Source organism: Mesoplodon mirus (genome assembly GCF_964341445.2).
Source record: "Mesoplodon mirus genome assembly, chromosome: 11".
Lineage (NCBI taxonomy): Eukaryota > Metazoa > Chordata > Mammalia > Artiodactyla > Ziphiidae > Mesoplodon > Mesoplodon mirus.
The window spans coordinates 68055468-68080893 of record NC_138987.1 but is presented as its reverse complement, the minus strand read 5'-3'; the positions used below and the strand labels follow the sequence as shown (position 1 = coordinate 68080893).

The 25426-nt window shown below is 37.7% G+C and overlaps 1 protein-coding gene across 1 annotated transcript in view; it reads right to left on the bottom strand.

The window, feature by feature from the left end:
• LEMD3 (LEM domain containing 3) overlaps positions 1 to 19876 on the bottom strand; it is a 67571-nt gene extending 47695 nt beyond the window's left edge. Inside the window, exon 1 of the mRNA XM_082635912.1 lies at positions 17554 to 19876. Within this exon, the coding sequence (XP_082492038.1) occupies positions 17554 to 19123 (1570 nt within the window). The 5' untranslated portion in view covers positions 19124 to 19876. The remainder of the gene's footprint in view (positions 1 to 17553) is intronic.
• Positions 19877 to 25426: the final 5550 nt, after the last annotated feature.

The following is a 25426-nucleotide window of genomic DNA, read 5'->3' as shown; positions in this document are numbered from 1 at the left end:
GACACGTGGTAAACTAGGCTAAATGAGACTTTTTTGTTGGTTAAAATATATTATATGAAACCTTAAGAGTAAAACCCATGCTTCCACATGAACACAATGAACAGAAAGTACAACATATGCTGGAATCACCAGATTTTCACCTAATGTCTACTTCTAACTTCTACTTGTAGCAGAAAGAGACAATAGGAATAAATGTGTGTGAACAAATACTTAAGGGGGAAAAAAATGCATGCACTTCCCCACAACTGTAACTCTGTTACAGTCAATAGGCATGTGCCCTAGACAAAGCCTGAGATGGGAGATGCGATATTGCCATTCCCTCAGCTGCTCTCAATTTCCACGTGGCTCTCATAACTAAGAATACTTCAAACACTGAGTATGATTCTAATGTTTAAAGATGTACTATGTTCCTTAGTGCTCCATCAGGTACTAAAAGGGTCTATTCTTACACTGGATGGGGGGGAAAAATTTGGCCTTCTTGAGAGATCACACGGCAGCCTCTATATCTAGGGGACTTTTCAACAGCAGTTTTGAACACACAAATTTTCCTTTATGCTCTGATTTCAAAATCCTAACTTCATAGAACTACTATATACTAGAGCTGGAAATTTGAACCTGTCAGTAACAAAACAATTTTCTGAACCAAGTAAATAAAACTGATGCTCTCATACCCATCTAGTAAACTTCAAGGTATCTTAAGATTCCCATATTATGACTAATTTTAAGCTTATTTCCCCACATACCATCTCTTATTTGTTAAATTCTCTTCAACAAATATTTTTGAACAATCAAAAACCAGGTGCTAAGGAAGACAAAGATGAAAACTCATACTACCTTCCCCAGAGCAGCTGACAGTGCAGTGATTCTCACTATTTTGGAGGATCAGAGACCCTTGAGAAATGGATACAATCTATGGACCCTATCCCCAGAAAAGTGAATACACTTTCAAAAATTTGCGTAAAATTTCAAGGAGTTACTGTTCACCTGGAGGCCATTTATGGCTTCTTTAAGATTCAGGGACTACTGAGGTTAAGAACTCCTGGTCTAGTAGAATGTAAGACTTTTTTGGGGGGTGGTGAGGATAATTCCAAAGGAAATCAAAAACCAAAAACAGGAGATGATACAGAATCATGTAGAGAGTATAGTACAGGGACAAAGATCCCATACCCGAAGTCAGATTATCGGTATTCAAATCTTGGTTCTACTACTTACTGACTCTAGACAAGTTTCTCCTAAACCTCAGTTTCCTCATCTAAAGGGAATGCTAATAATACCTGGCTCTTAGGATTGTTTTAAGAATTAAGTGAAATAATTGCATGCAAAATTCAGGACAGTGCCAAGACAGAGGCACACACACAAGTACAGACCCAGAGCTCCTTGAGATGAATTGATTTCCTAAAGTCTTTACAGTACTAGCCCACACACATCCTCAGAGTAAACCCTCAGTTTCTTAAGACTGTCTTTATGTCCAAAAGAGCCCAACTAAAACATCATCTTCTCTCAAATGCCACTGCACAAAGTAGCTAGTGACTTCTAAAAGTCCTTTAAACTCTAAGGTGATCGTATATGGCAAAAATGTTGACTTTATCTACTTTTATTTATTCAGTGTAACCTTCCTTCTTCCTTTCCCCAGAACCAGAATTTATTAACAAAAATAGCCAAAAAAAAAAAAAGTATGGCAACAACCCTGTAGTAAACTGGTAGAAAAAAAGTCTTGTAAATTAAAGCACAAGATAACATATTTATTTACATTCATATTATGTCTGCTCTAGTTAGCAAACTGACTTGCCAGAATTTTGATTTACTACTTTAAGCTGTTTTTTTCCCAAATTGTACATCCTACTATAGGCTATTTAATCTTGCTTTTTAAACATCAAAATTCATACACTATGGATTTACAAAATCCATTACAAAATTTATTACCAAAAAAGAATTTTAAAGAAGATAGGAAGGGTTTGCTTAAAAAATAAAATAAGCAGTCTAAACCAACCCAACAGAATGTTGTATTCCTATTTTTTTTTAATGTATTTGGACTGATATTCCGCCTACAACAAAATTCAGGCAAGGACACTGAATCACTCTAGTTTCTCTCATTTTCTAACTCAAATATTACAGAATTTTTTTTAAAGGTACTAAATATTTTCAAAGTAATTGGATGATTATCCTTTTTCCTTCTTGGATGACACAGTATTAATATAATTTAAAACTTTAATAAATTAATTTCAACCTAGTATAATCTTTAAACTTTAAAACACAAATTAAATTTTTTAAATTTAAATAAAACTTTCCACTAAGTAATGCTTACTTCTGAAGTTAAGTCATTTAGATGAATGAAAAATATCTTTTCGCACTGAAAGGCAGTGAGGTAAAATGGAAAAAAAAAAAACCTCTCTGGAGCAAGGAATACTTGTTCCAAAGTTTATGACTTGTGACCTTAGGCAAGTCACCCTCTCTGAGACTCTATCTAGTAAACTAACATAAAATGGGATGTTTTGTGACTATGCATACCAATATGGGGAGGAAAGAGATGAATAAATCTTAGCTTTTTTTTCTTTTCCCAATCCTCGCATGAAATTAAAAAATAGACGGCACTCAGTTTACAAAATAACACAATATACCACTACTCCATTCCTCATTTGTCTCTGCCATGGAGGTACTGAGAAGAAATGACAGAGTTCTCAGAAAATCTGTGAGTTAGAAAGAGATGAAATGGAAGACCCCAAGGCAAGGCAAGGCTCCCTGCCAAAAACCTTCTTGTAATACCTGAATTTTACACTAAATGCCAAAAATTTCACTAATCAGAGAGAGAGGCTGGGTTAACAAAGATCCTGTATTTAAAGTGCAATCACCTCTGAGAAGATTAAAGGGCTTTTACCAGTTGGCAGGTTGGTCAGTCAGTCATTTAAAACATTACAACTGATTTCCCAACATTCACTATGATTGTCTTGAAAACAAATTCTAAAATATAACCAGTATATACAATTTCCTTATAGCATGCTTTAAGCAGTGTTTCTTCACTTTTTAAGTAAAAGGACCTCTTCATTTATATCAAGATGTTCAGATCCCCAAAGTAGTATTTTTAGTATTCTCATACTAAGAAAATATGACAAAAATCTACCATGAATATGTAATTTTTTTGTATTCTAATCATATCAGTATTGATACGTAGTTGAAAAATAACAGAACAATATGAGAAGGGCAAATCATTTGTTAGGTCCTCAGACAATACCTTGTAATGGGTGGTGTTCCCAAAATGTTTTCAGCACATAAGTTGAGCACTATGGACCTAACTTCTAACTGAAAAAAGTAGGCAACCCAACTAACTATACATATAAGGATGAAGGATGATTTAGGGAAGCTGGGTTAAGTTCTGATTCCATATTGGCTCAATCCTCACTAAAGATAATCACATTATCAAATTTTGTCATAAAATCACATCATTTTTATTATCAGAATTCTATAATATTGTGAGTTAATTCAATCAAATGGATTTCTCTATAATTTAGCTAAAAGTATCTGAACTGAGAAAATAAAGAGTTCCAATTTGGTAAAAGGGGAAGAGGGAATGCGAGAGAGAAATGCAGTATAGTACAATGGTTAGGGGATGAGCTTTCAAATCATACTGCCACAGTTCAACCAACAACATAACGCCACAACTCCCCTCTCTGACCTATAACCTTGGACAGCGTGATTCACCTAATCTTTCATTACAGATTCTTCATTTATCAAATCATGTAAAAAATGCTTAAGACTTAAATGCTTAAGTGTAAACATTTATGTTTATACTTGCCAAGCACCCAGTAAGTGGACTTACTATTTATTATAGAGCATTATACTACATGAAATAAGTCAGACAGAGAAAGACAAATTCTATACAATCTCACTTGTATGTGGAATCTAAAGAAAAACACAAACTTGTAGAAACAGAGCAGACTGGTGGCAGCCAGAGGTGGGGGGTAGGGAGCTGGGTGAAATGGGTGAAGGTGGTCAAAAGGTACAAATTTCCAGTTATAAGATGAATAAGTCCTGGGGATGTAATGTACAGTGTGGTGACTATTTAACAATACTGTACTGTATAAATGAAAGCTGCTAAGAGAGTAGGTCTTAAAAGTTCTTGTTACAAGAATATAACTATATATGGTGATGGATGTTAACTAAACTTATTGTGGAATCATTTCACAAAACATACATATATCAAATCATTACGTAGTACACCTTAAACTAACACAATGTTATATGTCAATTATATCTCAATTTCTTTAAAAAAGGAAAAAATTTGAAGTACTGAGCACTTAGATGTTTAACCAAGATCACAGCAGAACGCCAAGAAGCTTAGGCCAGCATAAGAACAGGAATTAAGAGACAGAAAAGTATAAGAAGAGAAAACATAAAAAGCCAAAAATAAACTTGCTTCCTCCTAATCCAGCTCCCACAGAACATGACCTCTGAGGACCTAAAACTTATACCAATACTATACTAGTACTAAGACAGGATATGTTTTTTTTAATTGAAGTATGGTTGCTATACAATATAAGCTACAGGTGTACAATACAGTGATTCACAATTTTTAAAGGCTATACGCCATTTACAGTTATAAAACACTGGCTATGTTCCCTGTGTTGTACAATATATCCTTGTAGCTTATTTTAGACATAATAGTTTGTACCTCTTAATCCCCCACCTCTACGTTGCCCCTCTTCCCTTTCCTCTCCACTGGTAACCATTAGTTTGTTCACTATAACTGTGAGTCTGCTTTTTTCTTATATTCACTAATTTGTTGTATTTTTTAGAATCCACATATAAGTAATATCATAGAGTATTTGTCTTTCTCTAACTGATTTCACTTAGCATAATACCCTCCAAGTCCATTCACGTTGTTGTAAATGTCAAAATTTCATTATTGTTTATGGCTGAGTAGTATTCCATTGTATATATACATATATGCCACACCCTCTTTATCCATTTATCTGTTGATGTACACTTAGGTTGCTTATCTTGGCAATTATAAATAATGCTGCTGTGAACATTAGAGCGCATGTATCTTTTTGAATTAGTGTTTTTAAAATAGGATATGGTTTTAAATAGGCTTCTATGGGCTAGCCCGGGAACTCAGGAACAGTGTAGTTAGATATGTTCCAAGTTCAAACAACTATTTTACACATGATCTAGAAGACAACCATTCAAAAATTAAGGACTGTCCATTTTTTTCTTTTAGAAGTAAACAGCTTGTCTTTGTGAGCAAACATTGTCTATTAATCTAAATGTAATTCAAAGAAATTACTCAAATTCATTAATGTTGCTAAGTATAAATCCATCATAAAATAACACCATGCAAAAGAACTGAGATAATTTTTATAATTCAAAGAGCATGATGAATAAGATCATCCCAAAATCTTTCTCAAAGTGAGGTACTGAAACCTTAAAAAATTTTTTTACTACAACAAAAGTTATATTAGTCATCCTGTTTTCATTTTTCTCAATAGTAGCTGACTTTTCCCTTATCTCCCCAAAGAGTCATGTGCCAGAATCAAAAGGTCATCCCTCCCTCCTACATGTCTACTTTGAAGAGCTATACAAAGCAGTTTACAACAGGACATGGTGAAAAGAATATAAAGGAATATTCCCAATTAGAAATATAAGTAAGAATTTAGGGGATACCTCTTCCACTTTAACCTAAAAATGCTCTGTATTTATATTTTAAAATAAGGACTAATTAAATCAAAAGTCACTGCAGTGAATCAAAAATAACTGAGCAGTGGAAGAACTAAATCTTATTCACCAACCTGCCTTAGGTAAGTGGCCATGCTTTAAAACAGTGCAATACAATGAAAAGGACAAGAATTTTAGGGTCAGACTTGGTTTTAAATCCCTGCTCTCCTACAGACTAGACCTTAAATAAATTAACATCTCTTATACATCACTGTATTTATAAAATGAGAAGAGTAAAATCTGCATCATGGAGTTACTATAAAGATTAACTGAAAATATTATAGAGAACACAAGGCAAGGCACATTGTAAGATTCAAAATCAGTAGCTGTTAGATCTCATTAAATCAACAATATAACTCCATAACTCAGGGCAGTCTAGAGCTGCGCTATCCTATATAGTAGCCACTAGCCACATGTGGCCACTGAGCACTTGAAATTTAGCTAGTCTGATTTGAGACAGGCTGTAGGTATAAAATAGAATGTTAGTACAAAAAAAGAATGTAAAATATCTCAATAATTTTTAAACTGATTATGTTGAAATGATAATATTCTAGATTACCAGATTAAGTAAAATCTATTATTAAAGTTAACTTCACCTGTTTCTTTTTACATTTTAATATGGCTACTGGAAAAACTAAAATTACACATGTGGTTTATATTTCTATTAGACAGCTCTGGTCTGAAACCACATCTTTGATACAATTTCAAATGCAAAATGAGATGAAAATTTTATTATGTGCTTCATATGAATTATCTAGGAGACTGAAGATCCTAATGTACTTTAAATTCCTTATAATTTAATTAGCATGATTTTAATGTTTATCAAATTCATTTTATTATTTCATCCCCCCCAATTTCTTGATTACCCCCATTCAATCTATTGCCTATTCATGGGGACACACCTCACCTTCCCACTTTGCCAATAATAGTACTCAAGGTATCTTACAAACTGGATGAAGAACAGCATGTGACAGGCCATTCTCTATCAGCTGCAAGTACTGTCTGTCCTTAGATAATGTTAACAGAAGACTCATCCATATTCCTAAGAAATGTTTTTCTGTCTCAAATTCACTGCTATATTTTGGATTAAAGCAATGTATCCCATCTCTGTCTTTCCTATCGGCAAGTCTACCTTCTAGCAGTCCAGGAGGCTAAAATCTAGTTTCAAATTGTGCTTCATAATCTATTACATTAACATAACTGCAAAGACAGAAAATTCTTTTTCAGCACCTAGAGATAAGGCACTAACTAGGTAATGTAAAAAGATGATTCCTTTTATCTGCTCAGACAACTTGAGAGAAAGTTTTTAAAAATACCGATAAGAACTATAAATTTAACCAACTCTTCCATTACTTATTAACATTACGGACAGGACATGTCATAGTGCTGAACATGTGCTGCTTAACTTAAACTAATATAGCTGGGAAATTCTTACAGCATTAAAAATATACATTTATACATCACTTCTAATTTCTCCAAAACATTTCCATAAACATTATCACATCAGTTCCCTACAAAAGTCACTGGCTGGAAGTAAGAGCTGATTTTACTATCCCCTCATCTGACAGATGCAAAAACCAAAGCCCAGAGGTCACAAGCGATTTACCTGCCCAAATAAAGTTAGTAGGTGAGAAAAGATACATAAGAAAATCTACGGCTTCCCAGTGGCTAAGACTGTGGACCCTTAGTCAGATCATGGGTTCAAATGCTGGCTTTAAAACTTAGTAGCTGTGGGATCTTAAGATAAGTCACACCTAACCCTATTCCCTCTATATTTCAGTTTTCTCATGGAGATAATATTAATAGTTTCCCTCATGGAAATTAATATAAAGGTGCTCACACATAGAAAGTTCTCAATAAATGCTTTTATCATTTAAGGCTTTGGAATCTAAAAGAAGGGACATTTAAAGATGATTTTCTTATCTTAAAAAACAAAGTAAGTCTTTTGTCATAAGCATAAGAACATTTCTAGAACATCTTAAACCACAATCATAAACATTTCAAATTGATAATATTTTCATTTTTGACAAATTCATTCTTCATGTCTCTTCCTTTTTTGCTCTTAAATTATTTCTAAAATCCTGTAAGAAATGAAACTATTTCTTTTGTAGTAAACTTTATCATAGGGCATACTCAAATTTGCAGAAACTAATTTTTAAAGTCATGTTTCCAGAGTCACAATAGACAAATCTGAAACAATGTTGCACAGTAACCAAATCTCAGTTCTGAAGGCTAGCTAGTGCATTTTAGGAGAAAGAAGAGAATGGGGGGGCTGGGAGGGAGAGGGAGGCGGTGTGCTGGGGAAACAGTATCCCTCCTACAATTCTAAAAAGTATATACTCATCTTCTGGTATCACATAGTAGGCGCTCAATAAATCATTTATGAGTGAGTAAATGGATGAATGAACAGGAGAACTAAATCAAGCAAGAAAGCATTTGTGTTACTGTAGTAGGCATCCTTCTAAACCCAGAAGTCATTACCAAGGTTGACCAAGATTCTAAGCCATAGCCCAGGGACTGGAAGAAACAAATATGCTAAGATTTCCTCCTGCTAATTAATTTCAATGACCCTCTTTATATGTGTTTAAAAATTATACCTAGGTTGACATGTATACACTGATGTGTATGAAATGGATGACTAATAAGAAAAAATAAATAAATAAAAAATAAATTAACATTAAAAAAAAATTATACCTAGGTGAATTCCTACAGAGCAAAAGCTTCCTTTATAAGTATAAAGTGCTTTCAAGAATTAGCCACAATCAGCAAATTCCTTTTGTACATATATACACACATAAAAGGGGTCTCTAACTGCAAAACAAAATTGATGTACTATGTGTTAAAATGCCCACTGCTCCTAAAGGATTTTTTTCCATTCATGTATATTCAGGACAGGAGAGCAATTGTTGGTGTATACTTAATCACTTATCACTCAACTTGCAGTTTTGCGCCCAGCCTTATTTTAAATGTTAGCTTGCCATTTGATATCAACATATTTATAAAGATGAATTTAGAAGTCATCTTGCAAAAACATTTTAAGCAAAAAACTATGGACATAGAGCAATAACTCTGCTACCCAGACAAAACAAGTGGTATAATATTAAACTCTATACCTCTAGAAATAAAGAAAAAAAATTAAGACCTTGTAAAAATAATAATGACGGCTTCAATGTGACAGACTTATCCTATTTTCAGATATTACCTGTTGGTATAAATTTTTACAATCTTTTTAAAAAGCTAACTTCCTTAGAAATATATTTTCAAAAGAATGATGTAAAACATGTAAAATTTAACTATAAAATGTTAGATAAATAAATATTAAAACCTAAACACTTCCTTCCTGGTCAACTCTTGTTCTGTTTTGTTTTTTAAGATATATATATATATATATATATATATATATATATATATATATATATATATATATATATATACACACACACACACACATATATATTATCTATCTATCTATCTATCTATCTATTTATTTATTTATTTATTTGGCTGTGTTGGGTCTTCATTGCTGTGCACGGGCTTTCTCTAGTTGTGGCAAGTGGGGGCTATTCTTCATTATGGTGCATGGGCTTCTCATTGTGGTGGCTTCTCATGTCGCGGCTCTAGGAGTGCCGGCTTCAGTAGTTGCAGCATGCGGCCTCAGTAGCTGCAGCACACGGGCTCAGTAGTTGCAGCATGTGGGCTCTAGGGAACACGGGCTTCAGTAGTTGTGGCACTTGGGCTCAGTAGTTGCAGTGCACGGGCTGAGTTGCTCTGCGGCATGTTCAACTCTTGTTTAAAAATTATTTTTGACAGTGATGCTAATAAGGAATATTAATTAGATCAAATTTTACGTAATTTTTTTTAACTATCACTTGTGTGATTCAGGTTAAAACATGCATTAATAAAACAGCAAAATCCAAATATACTGCTACTGTTTCACTTTAAAATCTGTTAAAAATAAATTCTGAGTATGAAAGCCAAAATATAAAGTTATGAGAAAATTAAAAAAATAAAGTTATGAGACAATAGATGTTATAATAATTTCTACAATTAGTATTGTGCTGGATTCCCAAACTAAATAGTAGCAATTTTTAGTGTATAATAAATTAATACAGGATTAGAATAAAGATATACCATTAGTAATATGCTTTTCGTAAAGAAGTTACTACTACTTGCTTACCATATATTTTACAGATTTCCAAAAGTTTAAGGTATACTTCATTTTTCATTTATTTATTTACTTATTCAATTTTTGGCTGTGTTGGATCTTCGTTGCTGCGCATGGGCTTTCTCTGGTTGTGGCGAGCGGGGGCTACTCTTTGTTGCAGTGCACAGGCTTCTCACTGTGGTGGCTTCTCTTGTTGCAGAGCGTGGGCTCTAGGCTCGCAGGCTTCAGTAGTTGCGGCACGTGGGCTCTAGAGCACAGGCTCAGTAGTCGTGGCGCACGTGCTTAGGTGCTCCGCAGCATGTGGGATCTTCCCAGACCAGGGCTCAAACCCGTGTCCCCTGCATTGGCAGGAGGATTCTTAACCACTGCGCCAGCAGGGAAGTCCAAGGTATACTTCATTTTTATACTCTTATAAACTAAATATCTCTTTGCACTGATGTTATAACCCCTTTGCTCTGAGGTTCCTTTTATTTATACAAAATATTTTTCAGATAGGTAAATATATAGAATGATTAATGAGCAAGGAGAAGCTATTTTAAAACTTCATAACTCTACTGAGGAATCATAAAAATATCTAATTTTTTAAAACATCCCTGAAATTACAGAATGCTTCATTCCCACTGAAACAAATATACGCATAGGGAAAATACATTCAAAGCTTTTTTAAAAGGTGCAAAAAAAGGGAGAACAAATGTACTAAAAGATTTTTACATCTTGAAAATGAACAATGGAAAACCTAAGTTTTAAAGTGGTAATGTAGGGGACTCCTCTGGTGGTCCAGTGGTTAAGACTCCGTGCTTCCAACACAGGGGGCGCGGGTTCGATCCCTAGTCAGGGAATGCCGTGTGGCCAAAAAATAAAAATAAAATAATTTTTTAAAATTTTAATTAAAAAATGGTAATGCAAATCAGAGGACCACTATCCCCACCAGTTTTGAGACTATGCAAATCTTTTAAAAATTAGAAATAGTATCATATGCCTTATAGTTTTACAAATTATATAATTTGTATTATGTTATAGCAGACTGCCCTCCTCATATATCAATGAATTAATTAATCTAAAACCTTATAGAAGGATAAACAGTTCCACATGATTCCTAATCGTCAAGTGAGTACAAATTTGTACTTTCTTGTACTAACGTTGTTAGGTTTCAAAGATTATCCTTGGCACTTCTAGGATTTCATGCATTAAGCAGCTTCACCCATCTATATCTTTCATAATTTCCTAGATAATAATAATAGTGGAGAACATATACAGAGCCCTTATGTACTTGCACATATTAAAAGGCAATCTAGCAGGGTGCTTAAGTGCCACTATCTGAGTCCAAATACTGCCTCTGCACTCATGACCCTAGGCAAGTTATGTAACTTCTCTGTGTCTCAGTTTCTTTATCTATAAAATGGGATAAGTATCTGCCTCATGAAGATTACTTGACAATTATAACTGTTTAGGCTCAGTGCCTGGCACAAAGTGCTACATAAGGGTTAGCTGCTGTTATTATTATTCCTATGTGTCATGTGCTGAGTCGAGTACTTTACATGCATTATTTCATTTAATTCTCACTTAACTCTATTTTACAGATGAGAATATTGAGGTTTACAGGGGTTCAGCAACTTGCCTTTAATAAAAAAGCTAACAAGAGGAAGGGCCCAAATTCAAACCCAGGTTGCCTCTTCAATGATCCAAGCCCTGATATCTATGCCAATGTTTCAAACTAGGCTCCATGAATACACTCATAGGGAACTTACAAGTTTTCACTCTGATGATTTTTATTTTAAATTATGCTAGAGATAATTTTCAGATGAAAGACATTTTTACATAGTAGATTTTAATTTCTCAAATCATCAGACTGGGATATGCAATCCCCTGGTATTCCCAGGAATATTCTTAGAGGTCTAAGGAATTTTTTGTTCTTACAAAGTAGTCAACTTCTCACTCAGCTTTCATTCTTCAAGAATGAGGGCAAAAACTACTTTTCAAAATCCTTATGCCCATTTCATTACAGATTCAAAGTTTTGACCTTTTGGCTAGTCTAACTACTTAAAAAAGTAAAACTATAATTTTTTAAAAACTATGGCACCTTTTGCAGCACTCAGTCTTGTCTTTAAGAACAAAACACCCACACGGAAAGAAGAAACAAATATTAAAAAGGTATCTATTCCTTTAGTAAACAGTACTTTACTTTCACATTAAGCATCAGTCTCTTATCTTTAATCCAGTTATATAACTACAATAGCCTACAAGATATTGCTACTTGAATAACTCAAAAAATAAGCCCCAAATAAACTCATTTTCTCTATGCCACCTTCCCCCCAAAAAGATCCCTTTTCAACATCTCTAATTCCTGTCAATGGTATTACTGTTCTCTCAGTCATCCAGGCTCATGACCCTGTGGTCAAGAGAGAGAAATGAAAGACCCTGTGATCTTTTCCAGTGTACTCAATTCCTCCTGTAGGAACATTACCTCAAGGAGCTGTAATCTATCTGGCACAGTGGACATACACAATTATAAACATGAAATAAATGCTATGAAGGATGCATAAGATCTTCTTTGAGTAGAGAATGATGGGCCAAACTCTAGGGTAAAGAGGATAGGGAGACAGAGAAGACATCCAGAGGTGAGACTTTTAAGAACGAATAGCAGTTAATAGAAAGGAAGAAACAACCTGTACATGCACAAAGGCACAAAAATCTCAGTGACATATTCAGTGAACACCAAGTAGTGTTCCAGAAAGTTCCAGTTTTCCAGCAAGTAAAGTGTGATAACAGGGACTGCTAGGCTTCCCTGGTGGCGCAGTGGTTGAGAGTCCGCCTGCCGATGCAGAGGACACAGGTTCGTGCCCCGGTCCGGGAAGATCCCACATGCCGTGGAGTGGCTGGGCCTGTGAGCCATGGCCGCTGGGCCTGCGCATCCGGAGCCTGTGCTCCGCAATGGGAGAGGCCACAACAGTGAGAGGCCCGCGTACCGCAACAGGGACTGCTAAGAAATGAAGCTAGAAAGAGCAGGCATACTTAGATCATGAACAGTTTAGCCAAGGAGTTTACATTCTATCCAATGAGTAAGGGAAAACCATTGAGTAATTTTAAGCATGAATGAATTACTGCATTCTTGTTTTAGAAATATTGCTCTGACACTGAAAAACAGACGGGAAGAGCTACAGCCGAGAAGCACGGACAACTGTTAGAAGACTGCTAAAATCAGTTCAGGCAAGAGACTAGCCTAGAGCAGTGGGGAATGGAGAGAAATAGATTGAGTCAAAAGATAGGGAGCAGGTAAAACTACAGGATTTGGTAACAAGATAGACTGTGGTTTGAGGTTTGGTAGGAAGATGGAGGAAAGGAAGGAATCAAGGCAAATTCAAGGTTTTTAGCTTGAGCTCTGGGTGGATGGAAATGCCATTAACTAAAACAGGGAACAAAACAGGAGAAACAAGGTAAAAGGAAGTAAAGCTGATGAGTACAGATGGTGTTAGTACTTCTGGTATATCCAGAAGAAATTGTCTAATAAATGGTTAAGTCTAGAACCCAAAAGAGAAAAATTTAAGATGAAAATATAAAATTGGGAGGTATTAGCCAGTAGAGTGGATGAAACTGCCTAGGAAAACTATACGAAAGGATAAGTGTTCCAGAGACCACCAATATTTAAAACACAGGCAGACAAATAAATGAAAAGTAGAAGAGAGTGGTGATACAGAAGTTTGGAAAGGAGAGAGTTTCACGAAGAAGGGAATTGTCAATGTATTGAATGTATCAAAGAGGTGAAGAGAAGAACTTTAAAGCTTCTCTCGGTTGGCAATTGAGTAACTGGTGACAGAGAGGTTACAGAGGAATGGATGGTAAAAAAAAAAAAAAAAAAAAAAAAGCTAAACTAGACAGGGGTTGAGTGAATGGCAGGGGAGGAGAGAGTAATCTTGGCTGAGATAAGACTAAGAGCGAGAGGAGAACAGAGGATTAAAGAACATTTTCAGGATGGCAGAGATTTTAGCATTTTTATAGGGCTAGAAAGGGACCAGTGAAATGTGAGATTTTTAAATTATGCCTTTGTACTTAAACTTACTATAAGGAAAGTTACCCATTATACAATACTAAGTGAAAAAAGAAATTGAAGAATATGTATAGTAGAATGTTACTTAAAATAAAATTCAGACTGTTTTATGCCTTTCACGTTACTATCATTACCTTGTGTTAGCAACTATCTGAAATTCTTATTTGTTTAGCTGTCTATCTTCCCCCCTAGAATGTAAGCTCCATGAGAAGAGAGATTTCATTGCCTTGTTCTCCACATATTCCTGCTGCTTAAAATAGTGCTTGGCACATAGTAGGCACTCTACTGTTGAATGAAAATGTGTATGTGCACACACACATACATATATATGAATGCATGTATTTACATGAAAAGCATAAAGAAAGTTCTAATTTATTATTTGAACTTATTTATGCCAGGGGTGAGTGTGAGACTAGGAGGAGAGGTAAACAATACTGATTCATTTTTTGCTTCATAGATCTCTATTCAAATTTTCTACAAAAATCATGTCTTTTGTAATTGAAAAACAACTTTTAATAATGATCAGATGAGCCTAAGAAAGTTAATCTATTCTGCCTCTCTATTTTCTTTTGGTGGGTTGTCTTGATCTAATCTGACTGCAGGCTGATCCTTGAGCTGTTTTGGTAGGGCAGTTCAAAGTCAGAATCTTAAACCTTAGAGCTGGAAAGAACGTAGACATCATCAAAGCCAACCCCCTAGTTTTACAGATGAGAAAGCAGACACTCATAGTAATTTAATAAAAGGTAACTTAATTAATAAAATTAGGGTACTGATGAGAAGTTTTTAAAGAACAAATGATTAGGAACTATTTAAAAGGCTAATCTATTATATGCTATACATAATTTAAATGATAACTAATGAAAGCTTACTAAAGCTTACTCTCACATATAGTCTACAATCTTCTGGTGAAATTATTACTCAAAGTAAAACTACTTCCTTAAGCACACTATTTGACCAATGAACCCTACAGTTAAGCACTGGCTAACCCTTATAATATGACAAAGGATTCAGAATACATAAATATAGGGAGTGAAGTTATTCACCATTAGGTGTGCAAACTAACTGAACTAACAGGCACTTCTTTCTACCAGGATACACAATAGGTCAAGCATATATTACATTTAAGGATTCATCGCACTTTGACTCAAATATCTGTATCAATGTCTACAATGTGTATTTAATAGAATTTAATAAAAATTAAATTTTGAATAGGTAAGAAATACACTACTAAGTATTTACAGAAATGACTTAGTTAAGTCATTAAGAAATAGTTATTTCTCTTTACATATATACTGTAGTTTACCAGGAATATAACAAATTTTATCTAAACTTCTGAATATCACTTTGAACTTGTTTACAAACTATCTCATTTGATCCTCATAACAACCCCATAGACAGCAGAAATTATTACTCCCATTTAGTCTATAAGAATGAGGCTCAGAAGTTAACTTGACTAAGGTCATTTTGACAAGTCCTAGGACCCAGATCCTTTACCTCTCAGCCACTGTTCTTTCCATCACCCAAGCTACCTCATATTTACCATTTATTAAAGTGCAAACCACTTTATAATTTCCTTCCTTCCACAATGGTGGAGGTGGGGAGGGCAGGTACCTAAGCCCTAGCAATCCTATCCCTTTCTATTCCATTTGAAAGTTTAGTACGTAAGAGAATATTAGCCATTCCTCTTAAGAGTGACAAGAAAGATGTGACAAGTCACCTTAGTTGAGACCTGTGCACACCAGTAATTCTGTATGAAATCCTACCAAGTATTCAATTATTTTCTTAATTCTAATAAAAGTATCCTCTTATTTAGAAAGCTCTCTATAAACAATACCCAAAGTAGTATGGGCTTAACAGTTGAAAAAAATCTGAAACCAAATCTTAGTCCTATCACTCACTAGCTGTTCAACTGTGGGTACATTTCTTAACTTCTTTGAGTCTCACTGTCCTCATCTCTAGAGTGACGATGACACCATCTACCTCTGTGAGTTGGGCAGATTGAGTGATAATATGTGCAAAGCCTTTAGTTCTTAGAAAAGGGCCAGAACACACCAGGTTCTGTTGGAGAAACAAACATGCAGGAAGGCACTGCTCACGGGTAATGTCATTTATGTGAACTTTACTACTGTAACTTCTAGTGTGACCGTATTTCTTGTCTCTCTCCAATATCTGGGGCAGGATACAATATATCACTCTTGCTCCCAGGGTACCAATTTCAGCCCTCTTCTAAATCCTTCTAAATCCTCTAGTTAAGGAATATCATAATCTATTATTTGACTATCTTAGAATTGGCCATACCAAACCAAAGCTTACACTATTTTCACTCCACTCTTTAAGTCTGCTAACTGCATCATTCACTATTTTGAAATAAAATAAGAGTAAGCCAATTTTATAAATACAAATCATGATACAGCGAATTCATGTTGGGTGAAAAGGGCAGGAAGTTTCAGGGGGCAGGGGGAGGGGAGAAGGACCTAACATTGAGAAATTATGTATTCAGCAGTCCATCATGCACTAAATTTACTTTCTCTCTTTTAATCTTCCCAGGCATCATTCTAATCAAGATTAGCATCGTTTTACAGATTTTGCAAGGGAAGCTTAAACTCTGGCTCACTCCCCCTTGCTCAAGGTACTATAACCTACAGGAAGGCTCTTGCTCAACTCAAGGCCTTTCCTCCTCCTCTTGTAATCTCTGCCCAGAATGCTCTCCTGTCTCCTACAAGGCCGTCGCCTTCTCCTGCTTCAGGGCTCACTTCAAATAGTTCCTACTCTACCTCTAAAGTTGAATACACCAATTACTCCATCCTTATTTCCTTCATAGAGCACAAAACCATCAGTATTCATCTTCTTCCTGTGTTGAAGGACAGCACAGATGATGCTGGCTTAATGAATGAGTGAACACACCTGCCTACAGACATTTAGCAAGTAAAAGGCAGGGCCTGGAGACCAATCCAGATTAATCTAACTGCAAACCCCTGCAGTTCCCTACCACTATTTTTTTTCACTGGTGGAAGGGGAGGTGCTTCGGGCTGGGAAATCAATGTAGAGGTATGCCTTCCTACTTTCTATCTGTATTCATTCACTTAAAAAAAATTACACAACTACCTACACATATACTTAATACTACAAAACATTTAACCAGAATTTCAAGAGATCTTACATTGACTTTTAGAACCACAACTCAATTCGGGAAAACAAAAACAAACAAACAAAAAACCCACTGCATATATGATGCCCCTGAACAATCAAAATACCTCCAAACTGTTGAGTAATTGGATTGGCATCTCCACATATGGTTATTTAAGGCCAAAAGAAAATTTAAGTCACATGTATAAATAAATGCATTTTACTAACAGACTTGCTTGTAATATTTTGTTCTTTTATAAGATGTTCTGAATTTCCCAATACTTCATACAGAAAAATCTTAAAACCAGCCATCGGATTATCATTCTTATCATGGTAATCATGTTCTTTCTTAAAGAAAGATGATACGAATGCACTCTATCTGTTGTGTTTCACTATTAAACCATGTTCTTGCAGACAGAAGTCACCTCGGGTAAAACGCCCAGTGCGGTGAGAGCCGACCACTAACAACATTCCCTTTGTTGCCTTCCCCACGGGGTTTAATACTTACTGCTAAGTCCTCCATCCTCGGAGACTCCTGTCCCTCTCATTCCTAGGTAAGTCAGTCCCAATATGAGGAAAAATAGGCAGGCAGCAGTTAAGAGAAACATCGACAAGTAGTGGGCACTGAAACCCCCAGTTGGGGACACCTCCTCCCGTTTAAATTGCTGAAGAAGTTCCTCCTCAGGTTCGGAAAGCTTCGGTTTGTTATATGTGTTCTTCAGGTAGGTATGATTGGAGCCCGTATGATTGGAGTGATTGATCCTGAGTGAACTAGAGGCGGCCACCGCCGCACTGGGAGGGAGGCTGTTGGAAAAAATCCTGGGGGAGTCCACGCCGAAGGCCACACCGCCGATATGATTATTGGTTTTAAGAAGGGAGCCTGTGGACGAATCCAAGGTTGAGTCCACGTCCGCGAGCGGTGGCTGCAGGAGAGGGGCTAGTTTCTTAGCGTTAACGCGGTATCTAGGAATGGGGCTGGAGTCCGGGGGATCAAACCCTCCTCCCTGCTCCGCCGCCGCCGCCGCCGACGACGACTCTTCGACGTTTCGGCTCTTGTCTAGACTCCCGGCGGCCGCCGCCCTGTCATTCATCGCGATTCCTCCCCCTCCCTGAACTGAGGTCTCCAGTCGGCCGCCGGCCGATTTCGCAGGCAGGAGAGAGAGAGGCTTACTATGGCCCCGCCTGGGCCGATGCCGGGAAAGGGAGTCGTCCTTCAATACCTGTCGGCTGGAGGCCACGTCGTCGTCCTCCTCTTCTTCCGAGTCCGAATAGTTCTCCCGGCAGCTGTATGGGAGAAGCCGGCTGCCATTCACGGTCCGGCCGGACCACAGCGGCTCCTCGGCCTCCGGGTCCCTATCCTCGCCGTCCTCTCCCTCCTGCTCCCCGTCGTCCGCCGCCCCATCTCTCCCCGACGGGCTCTGCAGCTCGGCAGCCGCCGGCCTCCTGGTCCCCCACCACGAGTGGGGCTTCCTCCGCTCGGCCGAGTTGCTGTTAGTCACCTCGCTAGAGGCCAGGGGCGCCGACGTCGGTTTGAGCCCGCGATACTGGAGCGGAGCCCGGTCTTTCCTCCCGCCGCCGCCGCCGCCGCCGCTGCCGCCGCCGCCGCCCCCGCCGCCGCCGGCCTGGTCCCGGGGACTGGCCTCCACGTCCGACTCGTCCGAGCTGAAGCCCAGCAGTACTTTGCTGCCAGCCGTGGGGACGGCCGAGGAGCCCCCGGGCCCTCCCAAGGGGCTCTCCGGGCCAGAAGCCGAGATCCGGCCCAGGCCCCCAGGAGTCCGTAAGTAGGAGAGGTCGCCTGAGACCTGCCGGACCCCCATCCCCACGGCCGCCGCCGCTGCTCCCGCGGCGGCGACCGTGGCGGTTGCCGTGTTATTGTTATTACTGTTCCGCGTCTTGGTGCTGCGGACCCCGGACCGGTGCTGCTGCTGCTCTTCCTCTCGAAGCTTCTTCAGCTTCTTGAGGTAGACCGGGCGGGTGCTCTCCGTCACTGGGCCAGGAGATAGGCCGTAACGGCGGAGCTGAGAGAAAAGCTCCTCATCCGAGAGCTGTTGAGGCGCCGAAGCCGCTGCTGCCGCCATTTTCTCTCCAGGGTGTTTTACAAGCTCCGCGCTACCGGAAGTGACGCGCCGCCCTAGACCCTGAACTAGACCGGACTGCGTCGCCCTCCCAAGCGCCACTGGCGCCTTGGCCAATGGGAGGCGCGGGAGGGGCTCACCTGAGCGGGAAAGGGCCACCTGAGTCGCGCGCGGCAGAGACTTCTGCGCTTTCACCTCGGGGTGCCAGCGCCTTCTTCCCCTCCCATTCTGCCACCTTCTCCGGCTGTTCTCCGCCCTGCCCTTCCCAGCGCCTCTCCCGGGAACTGCCTCTTGCCAAACCACACCTTGACCTCTTCTTCCCAGGTTCCTGCCACCGGGCAGTAATATTGAAGGGAAAAGTGAAGTTCATGGCAGTGGTTTTCTTTCATCTTGATTACCGCTGCCAAGGGGAGCTTAGAGACTTAAAGAAATCTTGATGGCCAGACGACTGGTAATTTCCCTGACTCCTGGTTCCCTCTTTTCGCTTTGTCTTTCCGACTGACTTACCAAAAAAAAAAGTGAGTTACTCTCGCTGCTCATTTGCGAAGCCTCTCCTCTAACATTGCAAGGAAAAGGTAGAGTAAGCCAGCCCCTATACAGTTTTCTTGAAGAGTAATGGCTATTCGTTCCCTAGTTAGTTGTAAGGTATTATCGTTTTTCCCCTTTTAAAATCTGATAACCTTGATAGGTCGTTGTTTTTGGAATTGAAAGAGCCAATCACATTATATGACTGAAAAAAAAGAGAACGTGCCATCCTGCTTATTTCCTTCTTAAGACCTTTCCAACCTATAGTTATTTATTTATTTATTGTTAATGAGTATTTTTATGCATTTGTTTTCCTATTTTTTAATTTATTTATTGTCTTATCCCTTTGAACTGTAAGCTTTATGAGCAGAGGAACCTTGCTTCACCCCTTTAGTGCCTGACACTTCAGGAAGGTTCAGTAAACGTTTGTTGAACTAATTAATGAATTGCAAAGCTAGGGTAGTGTGAGATGAATATTTTGTCATGGGAGTAGTGACAGATGAAGAGGAGAAACCTTCACACACAGTCAAAAAAACAGAAACGATTAAGACCTGGATATCCAACTCCCTCATTTATAGTCTAGGAAATGAATCTCAGATGAAGTTTTCCCAGTTTGGTAAAGTTTGCTCATTTATAGACTGGGAAATGAATCTCAGATGAAATTTTCCCAGTTTGGTAAAAATCGCTTCCCTTTTCCTCCAACACTGGCAGAGCTGACACTTCTTGAATACTTAAACCCTAGCAGCTACATGGCAGCACCTAGCACAATATCTGGCACGCTATGATAATTTTTGTCAAATAAATTATTTTGCCCTATTACATTATACACATCTGAATGGAAAAATATGTTAGTCAAAAGCATAGATACTAGCTTTTCAACATCCTGAATCCAACAGCAGAATAATACTCAGTAACCTGAACTTTTGACTTTTGACTTTTCTTAGCAAAAGCTTGCTGTCTCCTCAAAAATACTCTTACGTGGATGGGCACTTCCTTGTCCTTTATCAGAGGACTATAAAATCTACAAATATTCCTGAATTCTAGGACTGTTAAGTACTTTAAAAAGTGCTTGACATAGAAAATTTTAGCCACTACGATGATAATGACCCCAAATTTATTACCATAATTGTCTGGGTGGGGAATCAAATGATTACAAACGTATTAGACCTGTGTCTCAGGATAGCAGAGGAGTTAAGCTGTGAGTCTGAAGTTAAGCAAAACTGGATGGGGACCCAGCCCTGTCGCTTACTTTCAACATTTGTTCCACACCCTACTGGCTCTCCAGGTAGGAATCATAGAAGTCAGCCTCTGATTTTCAGAAATCTTTTGATATCCTATAAGGATTTGCAGACCATTTATATTTCTGCCTGTGACTTAGGGCAAGTTATTTAATCTTTCTGAGCCTTAGTTTCTATATAAACAAAAGAGATGATGAACCTTCCTCAGAAGGTTTTTTTTTTTTTTTTTTTTTTTTTGCGGTACGCGGGCCTCTCACTGTTGTGGCCTCTCCCGCTGCGGAGCACAGGCTCCAGACGCGTAGGCTCAGCGGCCATGGCTCACGAGCCTAGCCGCTCCGCGGCATGTGGGATCTTTCCGGACCGGGGCACGAACCTGTGTCCCCTGCATCGGCAGGCAGACTCTCAACCACTGCGCCACCAGGGAAGCCCCAGAAGGCTATTTTAAGGATTAAATGAGAATATGTCTGCATAATTCTTAGCACCACACCTAACACACAATGTACATTTAAATGTTAGCCAGTAATGTACAGCTAAGCATTGTGTGTGTGTTTGGTAGCATGGCTTCTGAGAGAGAACTCCATGTAACAGCAGTTAAGGAAAATACCACTGCACAGACAGAAGTAGAAATGGTGAACCTTTGCCCAAGGCATCAAATAATCACATTTAGTAATTAATGAAGACAAAGGGGTTTGGCGACCATAGTTGTTTTTGCCCTTGGGGGCAGAAAGTTTTGGAATAAACTAGGAACCAAAGGTCTGGAGTCTCCAAGTTATGGGACTTAGGGAAAATCTTAGGTTCTCAGAACCTCAATTTATTCTTTTCTAAAATGCTGATAATATTGTCTATCCTTCTTGGGCACACAATTAATATTCAATAAGTATCTGTTAAGAAGAATGAATGAATGTATGTGAAAATTCTGTTCAAATACATTGTTTACATGCTAGGTATTATAGCCAGATAGTCACAACGATGAAAACTACAATTGGTATAAACTTTATACTTTACAAAAAGATTTTATATACATGGTCTCATGGAGTCTACAAGAAACCTTTTCTCCTTAAAGATACTGAGGGCATGATTTATTGCATGGAACTATGTGGGCTTATAATTACTCTTTGAGTGTTTGAGCAGATCTTATACTTTCTCAGGAGAACCTTCACTGACTCAGCACTGTCACTACCTGCTTCCAAAGTTCTCCTCATTTACCAGTGGATCTTACTCCTGTTTCCAGATTGGCTAACTTTTAAAGCACAAGCCTCTAAATTAGCAACCTGCACCCATGGTCTAAAGGGAATGCAATCTCAAACTCACTCCTGCTCTACAGCTTTCAAAATTTTGACTAAGGGAAACATTTATGAAGGATTATAGCAGGATAGGCAGTCTATCTCTTCCTCTATATGTTTTTAATATTATCTCTGCCTTAAGCCTGCTGGTCAGAGACCAGTGAAGCTTGGGCCACATTGCTAACACCATACTCCCCCTGGTTCCCAGTTAAAATACCTATTGCCATACTTCCCTTCATAGTCAGGACATCAGCCTTTATTGAAGGACCTTCTAAAGAATGATATGACACTCAGCATTATGTTCAGAGATATTGTTAAGTGTTTATTTCCTTAGAGAATGTCCTTTCAGGCCTCAGTATTAGAAATAGTTGTACTTTTCCAGACAACTCATTTGTTGGGTTTTGGATTGGTTTTGCTTTGTTTAATCTATTTATCATTATTTTTTATTGAGGTAAAATTCACATAGCATAAAATTAACCATTTAAAAGTGCACGATTGGTGGCATTTCGTACATTTACAAAGTTGTGCAACCATCACCTCTATCTAGTTCCAAAACATTTTCAACATTCCCAAAGGAGACCCCATACCTATTATGCAGGTGTTCCCTATTTCTCCCCCTCTTCAGCCCCTGGCAACCTAATTTGCTTCCTGTCTCTATGGATTTAACTATTCTGGATATTTCAGATAAATGGACTCATACAATAATGTGACCTTTTGTGTCTGACTCCTTTCACTTAGCATTTTGAAATTCATCAGGATTTAGCATGTGTCAGTACTTCATTTCTTTTAATGGCTGCATAGTATTTCCTAGTATGGATATACTACATTTTGTAGATAATTCATCCATTGATGGAAATTTTGGTGGTTTCTACCTTTTGCTATTGTGAATAATGCTGCTATGATGTACAATATGTACACTGATGTACAAGTATCTGTTTGAATACCTGTTTTCAATCATTTTGGGTGTGTACCTAGGAATTTCAGTTCATATGGTAATTGTATATTTCACTTTTTGAGGAATCACAAAACTACTAATTTGTTTTTAACCTTATGGATGGATGCTGTTGGTTTGCTGACTTGCCATGTTTCCCTGTTTGAGATGACAGCTAGGAAGTTCATACTCAAATTTGTGTCCCAACTATAGGAAGTGTTTAGGGCTCCATAGCATATATTTAAAAAATTAATCCCATTGCTGATGCCATCTAAATTTTCTGACTTTATATTCATGTGCCTCATTTTAAAAAGTGATTTCAATTTATTTTCTCTTCCAAAGATGATATGCATCTTTTTAGCTGTCTTTTAATTATTTGGGGAATACCATATAATTCCTTTGACAATCCAAAGGGTAGGTTTTATTACTTTTCATCTTTTACAAGTAAGGAAACTGAGGTTAGAAAAGTTACTTGATTCAAGTCTCAAGAACCAGATGGAAATCTGAAACCTATGACCTCAGAGTCCAAATTTCATGTTCTTTCCACTATAGCACACCACTTCTTGAATACCTTTCTTAATTCATACAGTAATATGTGTAAAAATAAACTTAGTTCCCTCTTTTCTCACCCATCCTAAAGAGGGAGTAGTCTGTAATGAGGTGAGGAAGAGGAAAAAGCTTTTACAGTTGACCTATTTCTTAGTTTTATTTCTACATGCAACAACTGGAAAGAAAACTCAGAAATATAAGCTGATTATTTCACTTAACTTTTTAGCAGATCAAAGAAGTAACACAATATCATAATGATGGTATCACTTAACTTCTCTTAAAATGCCTCAAGGATGTCTTCACTAGTTCAATCGACAAAGTTCCTGATGTTTATTTTTCTTTTTAATTGCTTAACTTTTATTCAACACTAGCAGTGATTCTAAGGAAGAAGCCAGAATAAACAGGCTGAAAATACAACATGGTATTGAGAAATGTTAGATAAAATTCTTATCCTATGTTGTTGTGAGAATTAACCAAGAAAGTTTCATAACAAGAGCATCTGTTTTACTTTTCTGTATATAACTCAAACAGGTAAGGAACAGTCATACAACTCCAGTAAACAACATACATATGATTGATAATTATAACCTACTCTGTGCAAGAAGGTGAATTGCTAAATCATGTACTGGGAGTCATAGAGAGTATTTCACATTAATATGTGAGGGACAAGGGTCTAAAAGTTATGAGATTTGAGTTCTATTTCCAGTCCTGCAGTTAATTAATTGTAGTAATATTTTACATTTTTTAAATTGCCTCATAATCAACAGCACCTTTTCATGATCTCATTTGATCTTTCCACCAACCCTAATAGGAAAGCAATTATAATCCTTGTTCTGTAGAGGAGAAAACTAAAGCTTAAGAAAGTTTGATCATTTGTTCTTTATGAGAGCTTACTAGATGAGATCCAAAATCATTCCTAGATTGTCTCACCCTAAGTTCACTGTTCTTTCCAGCCCACCACAATGCCTCATATGAGTTGATTGTACTTCACAGAATGAGTCACTTAACCTTTTCTCTTTTAGTTTCTTCATCTGTAAAATGAAGAAGTAAGAATACTTGACCATTAAGGTCTCTTACAAATTCAAAAATTTCTGAAAGTACTTTCGTATAATACTTCTTATTGTACATTTTTATTAGACTTATTTATATACTTGCCTTATTTCTCATGTTCTTTGAGATAAGGATCTGTGTCTGATTGAAATTTGCATCCCTCCAAGCTCCTGGCTTATTAAGTGATACCACATGTCACAAAATAGTATTAGAAAGGCTTTCAGGTGACACACAAAGAAGAAATATATTAGGGATAAGACTCGTATAGGATTATCTAGAAATAGGAGAGAAATGTGAGTCTACAAATTCAGCATGAAGTTTAAGGAATACACCTGTAAAGAGGCTTATGACCCAGGCTGCTCTAGAGATTTGGTTTCCTTAAGCAGCAAAAGGCATCTTAACACCAAAGTTTTCTGTCCCACATCATATAAGCAATGGTGTAAAGAGATCTGAACGCCTCAGTTTATGATTATCTATTCTTTTCAGTGCAATCCTTTAAGTGTCGTTTTATTTGTTATACAGGAGCTTCATAGGAGATAGGCATAGAGAATCATGAGGTTTGTGTTTTATAATACTTTCAAACTTTGGGTTATGTCTCCTTTGATGTTTCTTATCCATCCTTCCCAGAAGCTTAAGCATGGAGAGAAGGGATAACGGGGAGAGGACCACTTTAAGTTTTTGTTGATGGGATGCAAAGCTTTGTCGCCCATCACTCATGACTGAAACTTGT